The 24,028-nt window shown below is 38.0% G+C and overlaps 1 protein-coding gene across 1 annotated transcript in view; it reads right to left on the bottom strand.

Annotated features, from left to right (window-relative positions):
• The window catches only part of LOC108707439 (seizure protein 6 homolog), a 356,731-nt gene extending 333,198 nt beyond the window's left edge, over positions 1-23,533 (bottom strand). The window contains exon 1 of the mRNA XM_041581718.1: positions 23,247-23,533. Coding sequence (XP_041437652.1) covers positions 23,247-23,298 — 52 coding nt within the window. The 5' untranslated portion in view covers positions 23,299-23,533. The remainder of the gene's footprint in view (positions 1-23,246) is intronic.
• Positions 23,534-24,028: the final 495 nt, after the last annotated feature.

The following is a 24,028-nucleotide window of genomic DNA, read 5'->3' as shown; positions in this document are numbered from 1 at the left end:
ATTGACTCCAATGCATATGACCATGTTGCGACATTTCAGCATTTTATTTGTTCATTTGTTGGTGGTTTCTGAATCACTAGAATTGAGCAAAACAGATCAGATGCCAGTGATGTTCCTGATTAATGCAAAGTTGCAATGTGCTCAAAGCAGTACCTAGCTCAGTGAGTAGGGGATGGGGTTTGCTTTCAGCTCTGGCGCATTCAGCCATCTGTTACCTATTATCTAAATAAAACATGGCCTGAAGTCTAAAGACATCATGTAGAAATGCCTATAGGGCATTGTCACTTCTTGGTGCTACTGGCCCTTTAAAATGTTCCTTTGATCCAGTAACTGTATGGAACAGGTGTACTTCAATATAAGCACACAGAGATTTGTTCTGTTGGCACCTTTGATGAAGTTCCATGAAGGTAGAGAGTAGGGAGTGGTAGGCTTAGGTCTAGATACTCTGTGGGGAGTAGTTGAAGAAATTTGGTCAGATCAGATTTGCCAGCTTGATGTTTGGCCGAACATTGGCTGTTGGAAATAACACTGCCATTATGGCATCAATGGCATCAACAGAACAGAAACAGAAGAATTACCATTGACCAAAACCTCTTTGTGTCCCCCCTAGTTCTAAATCAGGGGTGCCAAATAGGTTGATTGGGATCTACCAGTAGACCTTTAGCTGGTGATCAGTAGATATCAAGACACTGTCAACAAACAGTTTGTATATATAATCCTCCTATTTTATTCTTTTCACTCCTGTTCTAAATGAAAGAAATTACAGGTATGGGATCTGTTATCTGGAAACCCTTTATCCAGAAAGCTCCGATCTCAGATCTGTCGAGGTCCTGTATAAGTAAATTGGAGAGGCACCTATCTGAAAATTCGAAGAATTCGAAAGCCCTATAAATTCAAGCAATTTGGGAAAAAGCCTGAAAAATTAGTGCGATTCAGGTTTTTGTTTGATTTTGTAGAGTTTTTTTTATTAATAAATAAGCTAAAATCAAGCATGGGAGTTTGGTCATGGTTTTTTTTAAAATTAAATATGCAATAAATTCGGATTTTAGTAAATAACCCTATTACGGAAAAATTCCTTATACAGAAAAACTCCGGTCCTGGGCATTCTGGATAACAGGTCCCATATACTTTGTAGGCCTCTAGTAGAGTCACTGTGAAAGGGGAGCCATGGAAAAGGGATAGACGCCTTTAATCAACATGAGCTACTGCGCCAACTTTATAAGCAAATAATTACAATTTTAACGAATATAATCTTTTGATTCTTCCTCGAGAATCTCCTCCTTTCAATTCATAACTTTGAAGATGCGGCACATCATAAAGCCCACATGCCAAGAGTTGTCACTGCAGGCGGCGTATGCTAATTGTAGACATAGGTCGGACAAGACAAAGAAAGGCTTTTCCAAGCACAACGACAGAACCCCTGGTCCCTTTGTGTCTGTATCACACGCAGGAGCCACTCTTACATATGACACAAACACAAGAAGATAATGGAGCTTCGGATCAAAACAAATTTGTCTTTGCACGCTCTTTATGCCGGTGAATCTATTCTAGTAACCTGTTTCTCTGTTTACAAACCATTCAAACCTACTTGACATTTATGGCTTGAAAGCAGAAATCCCGAGCAGCCATTAATGGAAGATTCACAATAAAGCCCTCCTGTACAAATAAGAGGTGCTATGTACTTTTTTTGTTTACCTTCAGATGATTACCACTCTTTCTCTCTCTCTGTAGCTATACACTTGCCTTACTTTTCCATCTCACGAAATTAATTGCTTTTCCCTGAAAATCAATAGAAAATTAAAATATGATTTGTAACCACTGAAATATTTTTTTTCTGAGAAGTATTGCTCAATGGAAGATCTGTTATTTACTCCTTATGGCTCGATTGAATTTGTGATGCAGATCTAGGCAGCTTGCGGCGTATATCACTTTTATCTGTAATGTCACTTTAATCTAACGGCTGCTTTGAACACACTTTGGATTTCAGCCTGTGGATGAGTAGCTACAGCTGGATCACATTTCTTCTTCTTCCAGGCAAAAGCTTTAGAGACCGTTTGGGACCGATACTGTACACTGTAAAAATACCATAGGTGGACGTTAGGACTGCTTTGACACTTTGGGTTATACGTACAAATAACAAAATTACATTCAAAGTGAAGGGAGTCACAGGGAAGGAAACAAATCAAAGGTGAATAAAAAGGAAAGGGGATTCCCAACCAAACATCAAAACATTTGCACTGAGCACAGGAACATCTATCAAGGGTTCACCAATAATTCCTTTAATCCTCACATGGATTTTAGAGTCTATAGCACTGGCTTTAGGTTTTTGGTCGTCCATTTGATCTGTGCAGCCCTGGGGTTTACAAGGCAACTCGTGCACAGCAGATCAAAGATCTTAGATTTTTACCAGTCACCAGTGTCCAACCATAGACCCTTGGGCCTGCTAAAGGACCTGACCTCCAGGGCCCCTCCACCACTAACTGCTAGGGTTGCCACCTTTTCTGGAAAAAAAATACCAGCCTTCCTATATATTTATAACATTGGCATCAAGCATAATTTTTACTGTCCATGCCAGTAAAATACCGGCCAGGTGGCAACCCTACTAACTGCCCATCACTACTGCAACCATCATGCACACATCCACTATGGCCAGAGCCTACTGGGACTTCTCCCAGAATCCTGGTGGGCTAGTCCGATGCTGGCAGTCATCAAAACCACTACAACCAAAACCCTGCAGCATGTTAATATCAGAATTGGTTAAAATTAAAAAAAGTTTCAATGCCATGTATATATGTAGGTCAGGTATGAAAGCTATTAGCAACAGGGAACTATACCTAAAACCTTGCCCAGGATATTTTCAAATATAATGAGTCTGGGCATCCAGTAAGAGGTCCCTAATTTCTCAGTTAGCGATACGAGGGCCAGCCCAAAACCAGGTTCTGGGCTACAAATGGCTATAGATGGTCTGGTTAGGAACAGGTATATAAATAGTGATGGCTCGCCAGGCCAGGTAGGGGTTCAGGTTTTTTCTCGACCGGCACATCACTAGTCTCAGTCTCCTGGCAGTTATTTGGGCTACTGTCTTTATTCTAGTGTATGGCATAATTTCTAGCAAATGAATGAATGATGCTCAAGCTGCAAGATCTAGTGATGGCCGAATTCCTCCCGTTGGGCTTCACTGAAAAATTTGGCAAAATGGCAACGCCGGCAACAATTCTGACGCTCATTAAAGTCAATGGGCGCATAGAATTGTCGCTGGCGTCGGAATCGACGGCGGCGTCAAATATATTTTGATGACAGCAAATTTTCGCTGCAATTTCGTGAATTTATTCGCCGGTGGCGAAATGCAAAAATTCACCATGATTCAAAAAACATCAAAACAGATCAGCAGTCCATGTCTTCTGTATAAACAGCTGCTCTTACTTTACAGCCTAACAAGCTGCAGCGGGGGAAAGGAGTGGTTTGTTTATGCAGAGGCTTTTCAATGGACTGCTGGTATATTTTGGTTGTGCAAGGGTTTTGAAACAAATCCGAACCAGACAAAAAGAGTATCCATCCCCAGGGTGCTTTTACTATACTTGCTTGTGACCTTCAACCCTAACGGAGAAACATTTTTTTAATGATAGGTAATGTATCATATTCGTTGTACTACAGCTACATTGTTGGATGTTACATTGGATTCTGCTCTTCCTAAACAGATTCTAGTGAACATTGCTGTATTCTCATAGAAACTGCGGCTTTTTATAAGCAGTACTTTCCCATGTTGCTAAGCTCAGCAGCAAATCATGGCCAACGAGGATTAAACTTCAGTCAGAGCCAGAGACTGCTTGGCAAAAGTAGTAAAAGTAAAATTGATTTTATCCATCTATCCCGACACTGGATAGACGGATAACACCTGCTGTTCCTTGGGCAGGGCAGAAGGCATTCTGGTCCATTCACAGAACCTAGAACTAGATTCCTAGCTCACTGGTACCTCTTTTTCGTAAAGGATAATTTAATTAGTGTTTATGTTGTCTGAAAAAAATATCTAATACTGAATAAAGCAATAGCGTTTTTGAACAAATTTATTTTTCTTTATCACTCTTAATGCTAGCATGAAGAAACCTGAGACTCACAGTGTTCACTTCTGGCAGACAATACAGCCCCTTGCCTTGGATTAGGGACAGTGTCCCAAATGCTGAAGCTATCTGAAGAGATCATTATCATATAAACTGCAGATGATTTCATGGGACAGTATAACCCCCGTTCAGCATGTTCAATGAGTTCAATGAATAGGACTTGTGCTGAAACTCCTTTTTTTCCTATACTTTTTATTCTGAAAAATGCAAAAATGCAAATACTCCATGTTTGCAACTTCCTGGTTCTTGCGAGGTAGATAGTCATGTTATGGGTGTACTGATAAACCAACATGGTCACAACAAAGAAGCAAAGGGAGGTGTTTGTTCATACAGAACTCATTATCTCTAGTTAAACTAATTCCGCTTACAACACAAAAAGTAGTAAGTGTCAAAGCAAAACCCTGCTCCATTACTGCTTTATAGTACAAAAATAGGAGTTAAAGAGATAAGAATATAAAAACATATGAATTCAGAATCTCTAATATGATGGAAAACAGCCCAACACTATTTGGACTGTAGCACAAGCAGCATTATTATTACAGGTATGGGGTCCGTTATCTGGAAACCCATAATCCAGAATTACAGAAAGGCCATCGCCCATAGTCTCCATTTTAGCCAAATAATCCAAATTTTTGAAAATAATTTCCTTTTTCTCTGTTAGAACAAAAAATGCCCACTTTTGCACTACTGAACTATACCTATCCCACAGCACCAGAGTCTGCCATAGCCAACAGATTTGCCATTCAGATAAAAGGGCTGTAGTTGGGGAAGGGCTTGACTGCTTCAAAAAGCTGCATGTGCCATACATTTGTATATAAATTAAATGTTCCTATAATAACAGGGGTTATCTAAATAATGACTGACAATATCACTTTTGTATTATGATTGTGTTAAGAGTATCAAGTACCGTATTGTTAATTTCCTTATATTTGTTACTTTGCATATAAATGTGGCTGCAGAATGACACAACTTTTGCTTTTTGCTTCGTAAGAACATTTTTTATCTTTTAACCTCTTTAAACTATATATTTTTACTTCGGATTTGTTATAATTGTCCCTTAGCTGCACCGAGGCTTTATTATTGCACTTGCATAACACGGAGTGATTTATTATGGGCATTAGCGCATCACTCAGCCCCGGGCTTATAGCCTTCATTTACCTCCGTCTCTGGCTCTTCCAATGGGAGATGGGCCACCACATATTTTTATTGTATTTTTATGAAGACAAATGAAAGCGCAGAGTATTTCTCTATCATTGTCAGGTTTCTGTATCCTTACTTATCTCTTTTCCAGGAAACCATAAGGCCTAATTAATCCTCAGTGATTTTATAGCAGAAAAGTGCCAAATGACTCAAGCCAATTACAGCAGATCTTAAACATAAATACCCACTTACAACTGTGTCTAAATATACACAAGGATATATGGGTAGATACACGCCAAGAAAACAGTGACAGATTTCCTTGGCAGCATTAATGGGGGCAGAATTTCTTAGAATTTCTTGTGTAAGAGCTTTGTATTTGGGATAAGGGATTTGCTGAGTTGCTACAGTATGTGGCACTCTGTACTACCATAATAGTCCTGCACCTTGAGTAACATACACAGTTGCTTTGGGTTTATCATCAAAAGACATAGGATTTTAGGCATGACAATAATTGAGGGGCAACATCTGACACAGACAGGCTTAAAGCGTTCCAAGTATATTGCCTGGACTTGTGGTTCTTGAAATAGCTTTTTTAAAATCATAGAGGTAAAAACTATCCAAGTTGGGTCTGTAGCTAGGGTTGCCACATAGCCGGTGTTTTACGGGCCTGGCCGGTAAAAATTATGGTTGATCCCAATGTTATTAAAGAAGAAGGAAAGGCTAAAATTAAGTAAGCTTTATGAGAAAGGTCTATATAAATACACCAGTAAACCCTCAAAGTAATGCTGCTCTGAGTCCTCTGTCAATAGAAACACAGCTTTTCTTTCCTTCTATTGTGTACACATGGGCTTCTGTATCAGACTTCCTGTTTTCAGCTTAAACCTCCATGGCTAGGGCTTGAGCATGCTCAGTTTGCTCCTCTGCCCCTCCCTTTCCCACCTCCCTGGTGTGACATCACAAAAATCCGACGTTTCGGCCCTCTTTGGGGCCTTTTTCAAGGATCCAAAACGTCAGATTTTTGTACACAATAAAAAGAATTTGAATTTTGCAAGAAATGGAGTGCGGGACTTTTCAATAATTAAAACAAAGGGCTCCCCCACAAATACAGGTATGGGATCCGTTATCCATTGCATTTTAACAAATTTTTACTAATGATTTGCCTTTTCTCTGTAGTAATAAAAGAGAACCTGGTACTTGATTAACTAAGATATACAGTAATTAGTCTTTAAATGAGACAAAACAATCCTATTGGGTATTGGGTATACTATTTAAATTATTTTTTAGTAGACTTAAGGATGAAGATCCAAATTACTGAAAGACCTCTTATCTGGAAACCCCCAGGTCCCGAGCGATACTCCTTCGCTGGCATCAAAAGATTTTGGACGCATGTCTGAAAAGTCGCTTGTGTCAAAATCGGTGCGTGTCAACACTATTCGGAAGCCATTGACTTTAACGCCGACGTCAAAATTGACGTGGCCGTCAATTTTCGAGTTTCATAAATTTTTCTCTAATTTTTTGGGAGAAATTCCCTAATCACTACTGCCAACCCCTAAATTCTCCTTGTCATTCTTTAAGAAATGATTTTAGCACTCTCCCATTTGTCCTATTTGATAGGTGTACAGTACTGTATAGAACCAGCTAATGCCTGAGAAATAAAAAATGAAGCACAATGTGATAGCCCTGACAGAACGTCGAACCTCAAACAACATACTATAAACAGTGCTTGTTTTTTTTTAATTTAGAGACTCCCTACTGCTTGGTGCCCCTTCCCTTTACTTCTTAGATCTGCATTAGGCGATAAACAGTCCTTAAATTGGAGTGGCAGCTCTGTAAAGGTCAGAAACGAGCAATATCAATGAAGTAAAAGCCTAGTGAAATGTCATTTGCTGAAGGCCATTGACCTTTATGCTCATCCTCTGGTAAACTGAAAAGTTCTTAAAAATAGATATCTTGAAGGGAAGTTGCGAAGAAACAGTTAATGAAATAACACCCTAAAATCAATATTTTCCTGTACAGTGTACACCTTAAAAAGGCTTCCCTATAAATCCCTATTCTCAGACTGGCTGGAATCTGTGGTACAGTTGCAGCTGTGCACCTATTACCTAAAGTGACTTTGTAGCCTTGGCATGAAGACCCCTCACTTCCCCCTTCCTTCTTCCTTTGCAGCTTGAAGCCCACATTTCCATTTCAGCCATAACAAAACATATTGCTAGCATCTCCTTACAGACGCTGGGGATCCGTTATCTGAAAACCTGTTATCCAGAAAGCTCCAAATTACAGAAAGGCTGTCTCCCATAGATTCCATGTTATCCAAATAATCCTATTTTTAAAAAATTGTTTTCTTTTTCTCAGTAATAATAAAACAGTACATTGTACTTGATCCAAACTAAGATATAATTACTCCTTATTTCAAGCAACACCAGTCTATTGGTTTTGTTTAAAGTTTAAATTAGTTTTTAGTAGACTTCAGGTATGAGTATTCAAGTTACAGAAAGATCCATGATCCAGAAAATGCCAGGACCTGAGCATTCTATATAACAGTTCCCATACCTATACAATAATGCCCCCATGCAGGTCCTTTCAGAATGTATTTGCTGAGATTGGAGTAGAAGAACTCGACTAGACTTGGACACACAGATAGATAGATAGATAGATAGATAGATAGATAGATAGATAGATAGATAGATAGATGATAAATAAATGGATAGATAGATAGATAGATGTTAAATAAGTGGATAGATAGATAGATAGATAGAAAGATAGATAGATTACTCATAAGTACTACACTGTATTATTTGTCTGTTTTTCGACCTCAATGGTTTTTACCTTTGAGGTATACAGCAATCCTATCTTGAAAAGTGTATTTTAAGAGTGGAGGAGAGCCCTCTTTGACTGCTGGACTGGGGAGACACCATTCGTTTTAGAGGATTAATTATCTGTATTTAGATAGATAGATAGATAGATAGATAGATAGATAGATAGATAGATAGATAGATAGATGATAGATAGATAGATAGATAGATAGATAGATGATAGATAGATAGATAGATAGATAGATAGATAGATAGATAGATAATTGATAGATAATAAATAGATAGATAGATAGATAGATAGATAGATAGATAGATAGATAGATAGATAGATAGATAGATCATAGATAGATAAATGGATAGATAGATAGATGATAAATAAATGGATAGATAGATAGATAAATAGATAGATGATAAATAAATAAATAGATAGATAGATAGATAGATGGATAGATAAATGGATAGATCGATAGATGACAGATAGATAAATAGATAGATAGATAGATAAATAAATGGATAGATAGATAGATAGATAGATGATAAATAAATGGATAGGTGATAAATAGATAGATAGATAGATAGATAGATAGATAGATAGATAGATAGATAGATAGATAGATAGATAGATAGATGATAGATGATAGATGATAGATAAATAGATAGATGATAAATAAATAGATAGATAGATAGATAGATAGATAGATAGATAGATAGATGATAGATAGATAGATAGATGATAGATAAATAGATAGATGATAAATAAATGGATAGATGATAAATAAATAGATAGATAGATAGATAGATAGATAGATGATAGATAGATAGATAGATAGATAGATAGATAGATAGATAGATAGATGGATAGATAAATGGATAGATCGATAGATGACAGATAGATAAAAAGATAGATGATAGATAAATAAATAGATAGATAGACAGACAGATAGATAGATAGACAGACAGATACAGTACATAGATAGAATGCTGCATCAGAGACTGCTGATGTGGAGAATAATAGCTGTGTTCAATCAGTCTGAAAAAAGCAGTACAGTGCTGGAATCCCACATTTGAAAAAGGAAAGGACCTGTAAATGAGATTTTGCCAAGATGTAGGGGAGAAGGTGTTGTGCAGCCCAAAGAGCTGAGGGAAAAAGCATGTGAGTAAAAGTAATATTCTAGATGAAACAGTGCCAGGTTTCTTAGATGTTACAAGTGACTACTAGTCAACTAACCTATACAGTTATATATATATACACACACATAGATGAGCATAAGCGTTGATTGTGATGAAAACTTAAACTAGAGCTGTAATTAGGAGGCACTTTGATATGTCTGTTAAAAGAGAACAAAAGTAAACAAAACACAGAGCGTACGTCTCTAACTAAAGGGTTTGCGTTAAACAGAAAAAGCAGATAATTCAGAGTGGGAAGGGATTGATAGTTCCACTCGACACACAGTATCCAGGATGCAATTTTGCTGCACTTAGGGAAATGAGCCCCGTCAGAGCCGTCTCTGCTCAACGGTAGTTCTAAAATCTCACATAAACCTTTGCAGCAGGAACGGGACTGTTGACATATGGCTGGCTTAAGGCTTTCTTTTCTTATGCAGAGCTGTACTGATTGCCATATGTTGCTCGAATAACGTCAGAAAATAACCCAATCACACAAAATCAAAGAAAGATTCCGTCTCTCTCAACTACCTACACAGACAGGTCTGGAATACTGTACAAAACTAAAACCAGGGATGAGAATTAGAAATAATAATTAAAATATAATAAAATTGCAATCCACGGCACAGGATTTAGTAACAATAATACATGGGGGATTTCTTGTTTACTGTAGGGAACTGAATAAACCTCAAGAATGTAGGACACGATGCTGAGCAGCTATACATGATCTGTATTGACTTTAGTACAGTTACTTTACCTATTATCTAGAAACCTGCTATCTAGAAACCCACGGCACTGTAAAAATCATCCCAAATATAAAACAATGCTTCCGATGCTGTTAATAAAGATGTTAACCTCCTTTGTTTGTGGTCTGTTCGTTTAGCTAATTAGTCCCTAAGTAGATATAACACTAGACATAACACTAATCTCCTAGCAGCTCATGCAGGGAGCATTTTTATTACATATGCGAGAGCTTTCTGATTAAGCCATTGGATTCTGGAAACTTTTCATTGGATGTGATACATTTAGCAAGTGTTGTCCCATTTCTTTGAATGCAGAATAATCCCTAAATAAATGAATGGATCTGTGGCATGTAGTATATTTTATTGCCCTCATGGGAAATGATGGAAATTCAATCCCAGCAATGACAGTGAAGGCACCGCTATGTGATGCCATAATACTAAAGTAGGGGGGGGGTTGGATTGTTCTGCTCTTCAGATTTAAGCTGTTTCCTCTCATGGTTGTTCCCCTGGTTATATAATTGCTAAATGGCAGGATGAGTTAAAAACAATGGAAGTGATTTTAATTCAGATCTTGTTCAAGCCGGGCCCTTAGATCAAGGATGTATCACATTGGCATACCGCACATACATAACTCGTAATATCTTGTTAATTAATCAGATTTATGGGAAGCACAGTGGCGCTCTACGGTGCAAGTCTGACATGACTCGGAATGAATCTTGAATAAGGTTAGTAACATAACCATTCCAATCCCATGTCTGTGGCAATCCTAAGACTAGGGATGCACCGAATCCAGGATTCGGCCAGGATTCAGCCTTTTTCAGCAGGATTTGGCTGAATCCTTTTGCCCAGTCGAGTAAAAATGTTTCCCCTTCCCATCCCTAATTTATATATGCAAATTAAGATTTGGATTTGGTTCGAATCTTTCACAAAGTATTTTGGGATACGGCAATATCCAAAATAGTGGATTCGGTGCATCCCTAACTAAGACACATCCTTACCACAAGTGCAGTGTTCAAAGTGCAATTTGTATGCCATCGACATATTTTTTACCCATAATGCTGCATTTTTTTTACATAATTCCAGCATTGTTGCAGCCTTGCAGCTGCCAATGCATTAAAACACACGTTGCATGGACAAAAGTGCACTGAAAATTTCCAATACCAATTGGCATCGCTTGTGTCAAAATGACGTATTTGAATGCAATTTCAGTACGGCAGTTGATGCAGAATGCTGTGGGAACCCTGCCGCTGCCGCCATATTTATGGGTGGTTCCCCTGCATCAAGAGGCACACTTGCGCATGATTTTGGAAAGAAAGGCTCAGCAAAACGATGTAGTAGTGAACGGAGCTGATTTAGACAGTGTACACTTAATAAATGGCAGTTTTTTTGCATAACAACTGCTGGCATTTGGCACGACAGCAACTGTACTTGTGGGTATTAAATGACCTTTATAGGTAGTTGTATATATACATGTACTGAGAAAATTAACATTTTGATTAAATCTAATGGTAGAAACACTTTATGATCGTGCCTTAGACTAGCCTGGCTCCTGGTCAAGTTGTACATAAAGTACAAAACTCTCATTCCATCTTTTAATGCTCTGTATTGCTCTGCTCCTCTCTGAATATCTGCGTTCACCTCCCACTTTACAGTATTACATCTCGGTCCTTAAACTCAGCTAAGGACAATTTACTCAGTCCATTTTCTTACTTCTTTCTGCCCTGAATAGAGATAGAGAGAGAGAGAAAGATAGTTGTTGGCTTATACTCCATAAGTTAATGGCAGAGAACTATTGATTGATGTTGCGGAAGTAAAAGTTCATGGTTCCATGCCATAAGCTATAGCTCATTGACAAATGTTACTTTTTGCTAATTAGAACTGATTATTTATTTGTATTGCATCAATATATTTTGCAACACCTATAGAGAATGTGTAGTTGTTCTAAAAAGTCCCTGCCCCAGTGGAGCTCACAGTCTAAATTTCTTATCTTATTTATTCCCATGCTTATATTTTTCAATCCCTTATAGAAATGCTTCCCAGACTGTTGCAGGGGTGCTCTCCAAGATACACCTGAAAGCCAAGTGTGAAGAGCAGTTAGGGTGAGATTTGGAGTGAATATGTATTTGCTACCCTACATATTCTTGGAATTATGACTGAATTGCTGATATACCAATGTTTCTCTTTATCTGTACCCATTTCATGAACAAAAGGCGGCCCTGGCCAATGGTTGGTCCTTTAAAGATGGCTTGAACTGAAAAAGTTTGACAACCACTGGTTTGGAGGTTTGCAGCTACTACAAAATTGAAGGTCTACCCTTTTCTATATGTTTGTAGCAATCTAAATGCCTAACACATCTTACAATAACCATTGAGCTGAGCAAATCAGGCTGACCTGACCATTTAGCACATGGGTCAACAATCGAATATTTCACGGGGTCATATATTGATCCTTTAGATGGCCCCTCTAGAGCAGAGAAGTTCCTCACCTGATTGGATTTTCAAACCGGCCTGACTGATATTTAGCTGTTTTAGGTCAGGCTGGTTAATAGTCAGGCATTGTACATAGTGATGGGCGAATTTGTCCCGCTTCGACGAAATATTTGCGAATCTCCTGCGAATTTTGCTACCCACATCAATTTGATGCCCACGTCAATTCTGAACCTCGCGTCAATTTAGACGTCTGCGTTAAAGTCAATGGCCGTCCGAATAATGTTGATGCGTTAGGTCTTTGACGCAAGTGACCTCACCGGAGAATTTTCGCGCCAGTTTACAGAATTTAGTTGCCGGTGGCAAAACGTGGAAATTCTATGTGAATTCGAACCTGCCAAATTTATTTGCCCAACACTTATTGTACACATATAGATAATATGTGATTTTTAGATTTGAGGAACTGAGTGGAAAGCTTTTATCAGCCTATGTACTGTATGGTCAGCTTTAGTCTAGATATAGTAACATAGTACCACCCAGAACTATCCACTTTGGTGCTGAAATTCTGTTTATATACATCCTTAGATTCCATCAGATGTAACCAGTAGAGATGTAGACATTGGTCTCCATGAACCATTCGCAAGCTTAGGCAATTATTATGGTTCTTTGCTTATCCTTCAGGTACCCAAAATGTATGTTTTGCTTTTGCTCTGAAGGTCGTAGTTAAATGTGTTATTGTACCAAGGAATTAGTAATTAAATGACTGATCAGACATGCCTAGTATGGTTTTGGTGCTCCGGCGGTCATTGGTTAAGTGAGCTGAGGCAACCCATAGAGAGGTTAATTTGCTCTGGATGTTCGACTACTTTTCTGCCTATAATTCCTGTGACAGAATAACAAGATAATGTGTATAAAATCTAACAATAAAAAAGAATTGTATCATATTGTTTCCATAAAGCTTTCACCTGAATGGCTATTAAAATGACTTGTGAAGCATCCTTTCTTTATACAAACGCCCTTCATCCTTGCTGTAGGTAACCACGGCAATTATACCGCTCTCATTGTAGGAACACGTCGGGAAGGTTAGTCTGGCGCAGGGTCCAAATGCCTCTGGGGAGCACTGGTTAAGCAAAAGACTCAGCTAATGACTCATGAATGCTGACCTAGATAAAGCATTTGCAACAGAAGGCTCTCGGATGTAATTGAACTACAAATCCCACCTATAACTGTATCAGAGATATAGCTCTCCAATAACTGGTGATCCACCAGTTGACCATCAGTGGCTTAGCTCCTCAGGAACAAGGGAACCTTTTTGTTCTAGTAAAAACTGGTATATTTCTTTGTTATCCATTGATGTTTTGCATTCTCCAGATTGCATTATGCAGCATTCTCAACCAGTCAGATTATTTATATTCCATAATCTATATAAACCACAGGTTCTCTGCATATTATTTTCTGATTCCTTCCACTTCCTTCTTGAGCATTAAAGCACACTGTGGAATGGTATCACAATGCCTCATCCTTGCTATGATTGTTTTTAATATTTAAAGCAAACTTAAAATACATCATCTCCATCTGTATTAAGTATGAAGGTGGTTTCATTCAGTATAGTCACTGTTATGTCCCTCTAAACTCAGTAAATGGCTATTTATGTTTTTTTATTTATTGAAAACTTTACAAGAGTATAGTAATATAACTTAGACTAACATGCCAGCCAATAATATTACACTCAAGAAGAACCAAAATTCCCCCCAGGCCACTGACCAAATGTCCTGGTGAAGAGCTTGACAATGGGAAAGAGACAGAAGAGAGAACAAGCACACTGGATTGTAGGAGGACTTAGGTTTCTTTGATGCTTAACAGGTAAATGCTTAATTCTACTCCAAGATGTGTAATGCTTTCAACACATGATGGTCTTGCAACCAACCCACAATGCACTGCTTTAGTAACAGTCCGAAATGCCATTCTTGATGCCACTGGAAATCAGCAGCAAATATAAAATAAACATACTTTTTGGATTCAGCCGAAAGAAGTTGGCTAAACATTGTTTTTTTTTTTTTAAATGTATCATTTATTGGCAGAATTGGTAGCTTCAGTTACTTTAAGGTCACATGACAGTTGGAGCTTTAAGTTTCACCTTAAACCCATGAATGTGGCTAAATCGATTTTGCAAAAAAGTGCTGGGATTTGGATGAAACCTGCAAACCAGTTGATGCCTAAAAACCCTAAAGGTATATGGAGTAATCTCAGGCACTTTCTCAGGCATCCATACAGATAGGTGTGTTCACACACAGTCGACACACATGTCAAATGGATAGAGGAACCGCATACAGTATGAACGCCTTTCTATTGTTCCGAACGTTTAGGCAAAGTGATTGCACAGTGCATCAACAAATGGCATTTTCAAACTTGCCCAAACTAACCAATACCTAAAGTACTTGTGCAATTGGTCAGGATCAACATGCCACCAAACACGATAACCATATAAAACGTATGTTCTATATATAAAATTCTACATATAAAACCTTAATGGTGGAATGTAATAAAAGTCGCAAAGAGCAAAACAATTTACACAAATAAGAATAAAAATTCACATTTCGCAATAATACTCTTCCTTAAACTCTTAATGCATTGCAAATTTTCATTGCGCATTGTCCACTTTTAAGAAGAGCTTAAAGGGCATGTAAAGGCAAAAAAATAAAATCCCATATTTACTTTCTTTAATGAAAAAGAAACCTATGTCCAATATACTTTAATTAAAAAATGTGTACCGTTTTTATAAGAAACCTGACTGTATGCAGTGAAATTCTCCCGTCATTTACTGCTGTGGATAGGAATTGTCAGATGGTCCCTAACTGCTGAGCAGGGAAACAATCATACTTATGAACAGCAGGGGGAGCCCCGCCTTACTTCCCAGCCATGCAGAACTCAAGTAGCTTTGTTTATGACGATCCCTAAGCAGCCCAGACCACACTGAGCATGTGCACAGTCTTAGTCTTGCAAAGATGTTTAACAAAGTTACAAGATGGTGACCCCCTGTAGCCAACTTTGAAAGCATAAATTATTTTTTGATTAAGCTTGTGGTGCAGTAAGTTCATGTTTATATTTAGTATACAAAATACAGCATTTCTAGCCTTATTCTATTTTAGATTTTACCTGCCCTTTAAGTAAAATAACTTCTAGTAGTAGAATAACTAACTTCTACTGAAGGACAGGGCAGGTTATCCATGAACCATGAGGTTACTTTTATTCGTAATTATCCATTGAGGTTTATTTCTATCATGTCAGCCGTTTAACGCCATTGCCACATGATGTTTATGTAAGATACAGCATATAGACATGTAATGCCAGTAATATTTCATACATTTGTCAATGCAAGACAACGAAAATACTGGAATCTTAGTTGGTCACTATTACTGCCTGAAACTGGTGATATTGTAAAATATAAAGGGGACTTTGTGGCAGTAGTTATTCTCAGCCAACAAGCTACACAGTAGTGATGTGCAGTTCAGGAAAACTCAACCCGCACCCGACTCTGACTCACCAAACTTTAATCGTACCCAATTCTAACCCAAAAAATATTGTCACGGTAGGATCCACACCTAAGCTGTACCTGCATCTTCCTGCTCAGTTGCCTAATTTTGTACATTCTTCTGCTTCCAAAGTAGGGAATCCCGGAAAAGAGGAGAATTATTTTCCAGTCAGACCATCACCAACCCACCTAACTTCAACCTGAACCTGCACAACCTACACATCACTACTATACAGGTTGCAAATACTGTTCATTATGGTCTTTTTTGCCTTCTATAATTAAGCTATATCATGTGACCCATGTCAATGGAATGATGTGTAAGACGGTAGCGACTGCTTTTTTAAGAACATGTGGACAAATTTAATCGTGATCAAACTTCTCAGTTGAAAATGGGGTAATTGCCCATCAGATCACTATTGTATTTGCTCATCTTGTGAGCCGTTGTGCAAGGCCTGTCGCACGCTGTGTATCGTGCATCTCCTACACCCACATCAGTCTCGCACTGCAGTCATCTGATAATTTATTTGAGAGACAGTAAAAAAATTGGCAGCCTGGGAAGCGACTGGCAAATGACAATGGATGAACTAATTCCGCATTGACTAGGGCGAGATATATTGTCATCCATTATCATCTCTATGAAGAAGTTCTCTCTTATTATTTATTTAGCTTACATGCACTAAGCTCCAATCCTTTCCATTGATTAATTACAAAACGGCACATCCCTCGTTGTCGCAGGCGGTTTAATCTCACGTGCAAATCTCTAGCTGTGGCAGCACTACGACTCCCAGCATCCTCCACCATCCAACAGGTTGAAATTCCAACTGAGGTTAGCTGTTGCTAATCTAGCATTCATTATTTGTTTAAAGCTGTAATAAATATGTATTAGCAAAAAAGAAAAAGGAACACAACCCAATTTAACTTGCATAGAACCTTTATTGATCTGCTGGAACACGCGCATTGAGCAAATCTTATTTTCTCATTTGGTTTGACCATTCTATTAAGTGAGAATGGCTGACACTTTTTATATGTATATTATATCTGCCTGGGTGTCAGTGGCATAACTAGATGTTACTGGGCCCAGAGCAAATTCATTTTAGGGCCCTCAACATAAACAGAGATTGTCCTGTTTTACCTTTATATGTTGAAATTGCTCATTACTTAGGGTTTCATGGGCCCCTACACCTCCTAGGTCTCCCTGCAGCCTCAGGGTCTGCTTCCCAGGTAGTTACGCCCCTGCTTGATGCACATCTTTCAGAGATGAATTTCATTACCTATCATAGTATAGTTCTTCGAGTTTTTAGTTTATCATAGTCAACAGGCCTTACCCAGTACACCAGTACTCAAGCGACCATTATTGTAACAGCATTGTATGTTACAGACATTTTTACACTGCTCCCATGGGTAAAGACTTAACCGCTGCAACTGGAATGCAATTATTTTGTCCCGTTTCGGACCTTCCACTCAAGTAATTGTAGGCTGAGGAGCAATTTCCCTAGAGCAGATGAGAAAACGGACACTTCATGAAGAAGCCCAGCCAGCAAGGACTCCCTGGGGTCTCACAAATAAGGCTAACCTCATGTAAAACACTGCTATATATTTATATATTCTTATGGTGGGGGCAGTATTATTGACATTCCACCTTGTGGGTGAGAAATACCTCTCAATCAGCTTGAACCTCACTCCCCCTCCTCAAACACAAGATTGTGAATAAACCATGTTTTCTGCTCTCATTTTAGCCCCCTCTTCCGAATGAGCTCTAAAATAAATACACCAGCAGCAGTTATTTCTTTATAAGATGTCAAAGTAAGTTTTGCAATGCATCAAATAATCTGACCAAAGTCTGACAGCTGATCGGCAGCGGCAATGTCACTTAAAGCTTTAAATCAGTGAGTGATTAGAAGGTTTCTCCCCACAAATGCTGTTGCTTGTCCCAGCCGGGCTATAGGTTTGGTTAGCTTAGCTCTGCTTTTCTATCCTTATTAGTGGACTCTGTCACCGTGCTCATTAAAGGTTTTGGAGTCCATCCATCACAGTGTGCTGCAGTAGGCAATACAATACAAAGCAGCAGAAGCAGTTTAGGCAAAGCAGTAAGTTCCTTCCATTATTTCACTCTCCATGAGCGGGCAACGTTTCCGTTTCTACAACTTAAATTTGATAAATGCCATCAGGCCTCATTAAAATGTCCATTGCTGAGATTTTTTTTCTGTATTAAGCATTACAAAGTAGAATACAATATACATGATGCTTAAATAATTCATGTATGTTTGTATCTTTAGTGCTGAGGGTAAGGATTAATTTTGATTTAAAAGAGAAATTCAACTGAAGACTTTGGTTTTAGCATATTGTAGATAGTGGAAGTCAAAGTGGCTTTGCAAAAGGTCTTTGTACAGGTGTGGGACCAGGGTTTCCAGATACAGTAAGGGATCTCACCATAATTTGGATCTTCATTCCTTAAGTGTGTTATAAAATTATTTAAACATTAAGGGGGTTATTTAGTAAAAATCCAATTTTTCTGGTTGGCATTTTGGGGTAAAAACTTAAATTTTTTGTGAAAAAAAAATGATTTTTTTGTGATCATACCCTGATGAAGCAAAAAACAAAAATCCACAAAATCTGTGATCTCAAACCTGTCATGGTCATGTATAAGTCCATGGGAGATGCCCCTATCTCAACTTGAAGATATTGTGGTTTACGCTGGGTTTAGCCCGATAATCCAAAAAAATTGGGGTTGTCGGGCAAAAGCCCCAAAGAAATCAAGTGATTCAGGAAAAAATCATACATTTCAGATTTTCACTCAATTTTATTGAGTTTTTTTTCCTATCCGATTAAATCGAGTTATTTTAATGAAAAAAAATCGTGAATGGGAGAAAATATGAGAAAAAAATCGGACCTTAGTAAAAAAAACTGGCTATATAAGCCCAAAAGGATTTCTTTTGCTGACATTACAGATTAATTAAATCTTAGTTGGGATCAAGTGCAAATTTGTATTATTTGGATAAAAAAAAATTTACATTTTTTGGTGTCTATTTCTTATAACGTAGATTTCACCCAATGCAGTTGGTCTTAGTTCAGATATTACAGGACTTATCACTGAGAACCATATAAAGGAGGATAAAACCAACAATATCTAAATAAAACCACCAAATCTTTTTGTTTGCACCAGATAAATGTTTTGCTTTTCAAATTCTTTTAATTATCTTCCATCGCTTTGCACAGACATTTTGACGAATGACCCCCTTTTTAGTGACCTGACTATAGAATGATTTAATGATTCCTGCTCTGCGGAAGTCTGCCTATTGAATTTTCCTTTTTTTTTTAATTGTTTTTCAATCTGACCCTTCGTTTAATAAAGCTTGATTTACCATCTTGACAATGACTGGAAGCAGCTCTTTAGGAGCAATGCCCAGACGACTGTAAATATTGTGGCAAACTTTGCTCAAACACTAACACAACACTGAGCCATCAGGGGGAGCTTTTTAATCATTGCCACAGCCCAGACTTTCCAAGGCAGAAAGGTAGCTCCTTCCAGCATAAATGCAGCAATCATATCCATCAGCTAAAAGACAAACTGATAAATACACATTTTACATCAAGAGGTGCCAGATAAAGTAGAGTATTTATTTTTATTTTTTGGGTGTTTGTACAGGTATGGGATCTGTTATCAGGACACCCATTATCCAGAACCCTCCGAATTATGGGAAGGCCGTCTCCCAAAGACTCCATTTAATGATTTCCTTTTTCTCTGTAATAATAAAACAGTACCTTGTACTTGATCCCAACTACGATATAATTAACCCTTATTGGAAGCAAAACCAGCCTATGGTTTATTTAATGTTTATATGATTTTCATGTAGACTTTGTAGACTTAAGGTTTGAAGATCCAAATTACAGAAAGATCCATTATCCAGTAAACCCCAGCAGGTTCCATGCATTCTGGATAACAGGTGATGTACTTGTATTTTTAAATTGTGGAACTGGACCTGTCAGTTACATGACTTGCAATTGGGAAGCTCTCATTTCCTCTTCGAAAAACTTTATGGCACAGGGGCAAATCCCCACTAATATTCATATATACCCTTTAAACCCCTATAAACCCTCTTTATATTCAGGGGAGACTTTGCATGTGTGACTGGCTAGCATTGTGGAATCTGTGCTTTCTAAGTAAAATCTACTGAAGTCTTTGAAATAAATTCCATCTTGTGTGAATTCAGCCTTAATATATATTCTGGATTAGGAACTGCGTTAGGTTCACTGCACCCCATTTAAAGAAGTGCAGACATTAGGCACCGGGTTTTCCATGGCCTGTCTAGCTATAGACCTTTATTTTGTCACCCTCAAAACATATCATTTTGATTTATAAGTGATGTTGTGCTGTTTAAGTTTATAACACATCATTACTCAGAATTTACCTACATTCTTCTGGATCATTTGAGCATTTTTTAGGTTTTGAAACACAATAGTCAACTGTTTATTCCTATCACAGTTACATTAATTGTTAAATCAATGATATATTTTAGTTTTTATGGTAAGAGGACTATATCCTTTAATGCCAGACGCCACAATATACTGTATGCCTGTGGGCGGCTTCAGATAGATATCAAGTAAACCCACAAAAATACCTTTTTCTACTTTTTAGGGAAGATGTTATTACTTCCCTTGAGTCTAACCAGTATCATTAGCTCATAGAATACCCATGATCTGTGCATCACTTGTCTTTAGACTACAAGTGTATCTCTTGATTTAAGACTGCAATAAATTCCTTGTTTTTATATTATAACTATGACTTCCAGTATATTGCTTCACTGTAGACAACCAGCTTGTAACTTGTCCATAAACCACCAATCTATTTCCTTTATCAAGCCTCATCTGTGCATTGTTTGCCTCCAGATAAAATGTATATCACTTGCCTCTAGTATACCAGTGTTCCTCAGGTTTGCCTCAAGGCTAATAGCTTCTAATATTCCTCTGGACTCTGGGATCACTAGAAGACTTTCAGGGGATTATTTGCCTCCAGTGTAGACTGTAAACATTTGCCTCTATATAATTGGTGGGTCTAAGATGCCATTCCAGACAACCAATAGAACATATAACCCTAGATTAATATGTGTAGATAAACTGCACAAACATCACTTGCGCCTGATCAGCTTTGAGTTAATATATTACTATTTACGAATCCAAACTGAAAAAGAACTAAGTCTTTGTCTTGTTTTCCCAATTGGGAGTACAGCGTTCATATTTTCCAGCCAAATATCCATTTTATCTCTTCACAAAGGATTTGCATTGCTGTGTCACATCAATGTTTAAAAAGATTCCTTATAAGTTATTACCTCTCAGCTGGCAATTTGGTTTGAAGTCTGTTACTGGATAGGAAGAATAACAACTGGCCAAGCAACTGTGAGTTTGGATCATAGCAGAGTAAATAATGAGCACCCAGATCTGTATTCCAAAGAAATGAACAATTATCTTGCAAATGCTGTATACGAGGTATGCTTCAAGCTGCTTCAGATTTCTTGTAAACACCATAGATTTTTGTAGTGATACATTTAAAGGGGATTGTTGCTTAAACATGTTCTAACAGCATATGCTGGAGCAGAAATGGACCTCTTGAAACTGCACTGGATCCCAATGGAATCAACTTTCCAACAAATAGAAGTAGAAGCAGAACATTGATAGATATATTAAGTAAACTGTAGTCATCATGAGAACCCCCCTGAGTTTAATCAGTGACTATTGATTAAGTCAACACACTGTATTATGTGTCTTAAATGGAAGCCAACCTATTGACAAATTACCACGACCATAACATAATGATTTTACTTGTTCAGAAGCCTAAGATATGAGTTCCATTAAAGAAAAAAAATACCCTTTGCATTGTTAGTGGCAATACCATAAAGCCTGCTAAGTGCTCGGGGTAATGGGACGTCTATAGCAGACCAGATTTTAAAAATGGGACATTAAAAATGCAATCATGTTTTAGGGAATTCTATTAGAGCACCTCTCTGTTTATGGGTAGAGCAAATTTCCTTCTGAAAATTGTTTTGCTCTGTGCTCGTAATCAGCGTTCCAAGCTCAGCTGGCAGAGGAGGCAATAAATTACACAGAACTGATGCTCAGAGTGACAACTGTTTCCTTGCATTATTACATTTTTACAGGGACACTAATTTCATATTTGCTTTAAAGCATGATTTTCAAAGTAGATGCAGTACATCAAAAAAAAAAAGAAGCCCTAAATGGAACTTTGAATTAAAGAGAGCAAACACCAAGCTTAATATTAACATGCTGTGCTTCAACAAAACAAATAATAAAGGAGAAAACTACAGTTGTGTTATGGCCTTTCAGAACAAAGCTGAGGTCAGCTCAACTGACCAGAAAGTAAGAAATTCAACAGATGGGATAGTGGGTTAAACCAACACAAATCTTAAGTGTAGGCTACTTCCTTGCCAGACTTCCATGTAGAACTTTCAAAAGAGCCTGCTTGTTCCCACTACTCACTGCTGCCATTAATAAAAACAGTTTCATGACCATAGAACCCTCTAAAGAGTTAATATGCAATTAATGAAATCTTGAAGAGTTTTGCCTCTTTATTTTGTTGGAAAAACTTGAGCTCAACTCTGGGCAACTTTTCAAACTTTTTGACTTTTTTTAATTAAATTCATCGTAACTAATTTTCCTCCATTAGCCAGATGCTCTCCGGGGAGAGACCCATAAAAAAAAACAGATGATAAAACAGGATGTAATATTTCATAAATTAGGTAAATCATTTGCCAATAACTTAATTAATTGTGCAACGGAGTGGGAGCAGAGTTCATTGTTGAAACGAATGGCGGCATAAAAATTCTATTATTTCGAGGCAAATGATTAAATGCCATTTCATTTGCTACAAAATGAGATTAGCGAGGAGAAGTAATTATGACATACCCCAGGCACTTTACTTTTACAATAGACATATCTGTCAAGCACAAATTCTTCTACTGGAATCCAATTTTGCCATTTAATATGAGAATGAAATATTGAAGAGCATCAGTCAAGCAGATTTTAGGAACTATGTGAGTGATTAAACCACATCACAATAAACAAACTCTGAATGGCTCAAATAAACCTTGCAAGGATAATAAAACCAGACTTATGTGCTAGGCTCTGCCACCGACGAACAGAGGTCTTGGGAATGAAGATGATACATAAATCAGCAATGAGTTGACCTCTGCTCAAGAATAGAAAAACAACAACGTGGTTTAAAACAATGACAAATGGAACCGGTACTTGTCAGTCGTAATTCAGCAGGAACGAGAAATCACCGAGCAAGTCCTTACCTTGAGAGTGGAGATGCATCACAGAAGCCAACATAAAACACACGGCATACATGTTCTTAGGATAATCTCCTTATTATTCAGAGCAGGGTCTTTAAACAGGCTCTCCGTTCTACCTTCTGTTCTCTGTGCAATAGTTTGGAAGCAGGAAGAAATACACACACACACTGATCACGCTGTGGAAACAAGCTGCATTGAATGAAGCACCCAGGCTGGGAAGTGCTTGGAGAGGAGGGGAGGGAGATGCAGTTACAAAAAGAGCCGAGGGAAAAAAATAGCTTGTTGGGGCTCTTGTTAGAAAGCCTGACAGTTGTTTCTTGGTGTAATTGCAATCAGCTGTACTGAGGAGACGCTTACATCTCAGTGCTTGCTGGGAAGGGATTGCTGCCTCTACATCTGTCAGCACCTCCAGGAGCCTTCAGCACCACGGACAGCGCCTAGCGTCAGCACTAGGAATAACGTTAACTAGCAAAGGGCTGAAATGGACAGCTCCTTATCCTATAGCAGAGCACCGGCATACAGCTTCCAACAACACCATTTCAGGGCTCCAAAATGATAACACTGATTACATAGTATTAATACTTGTCCTGAAAATATCTAAGATAATCACGTAATTTCTTCTCTTCTGCAAAAGTGTTGAAAATGTATACATGAATGCCAGTTTTTCATCAAGGGTTAAGAAAGGGGGTAAGAGTCCTAACTGATATCTACCTAAAAAATAGGAACAGATATTGAATCCATTATCCAGAAAGCTCCGAATTACAGAAAGAACATCTCTCATAGCC

This window comes from Xenopus laevis, chromosome 2L, assembly GCF_017654675.1.
Source record: "Xenopus laevis strain J_2021 chromosome 2L, Xenopus_laevis_v10.1, whole genome shotgun sequence".
Lineage (NCBI taxonomy): Eukaryota > Metazoa > Chordata > Amphibia > Anura > Pipidae > Xenopus > Xenopus laevis.
Note: the sequence above shows the minus strand (reverse complement) of the source record. Positions and strands in the feature narration are given on the sequence as shown.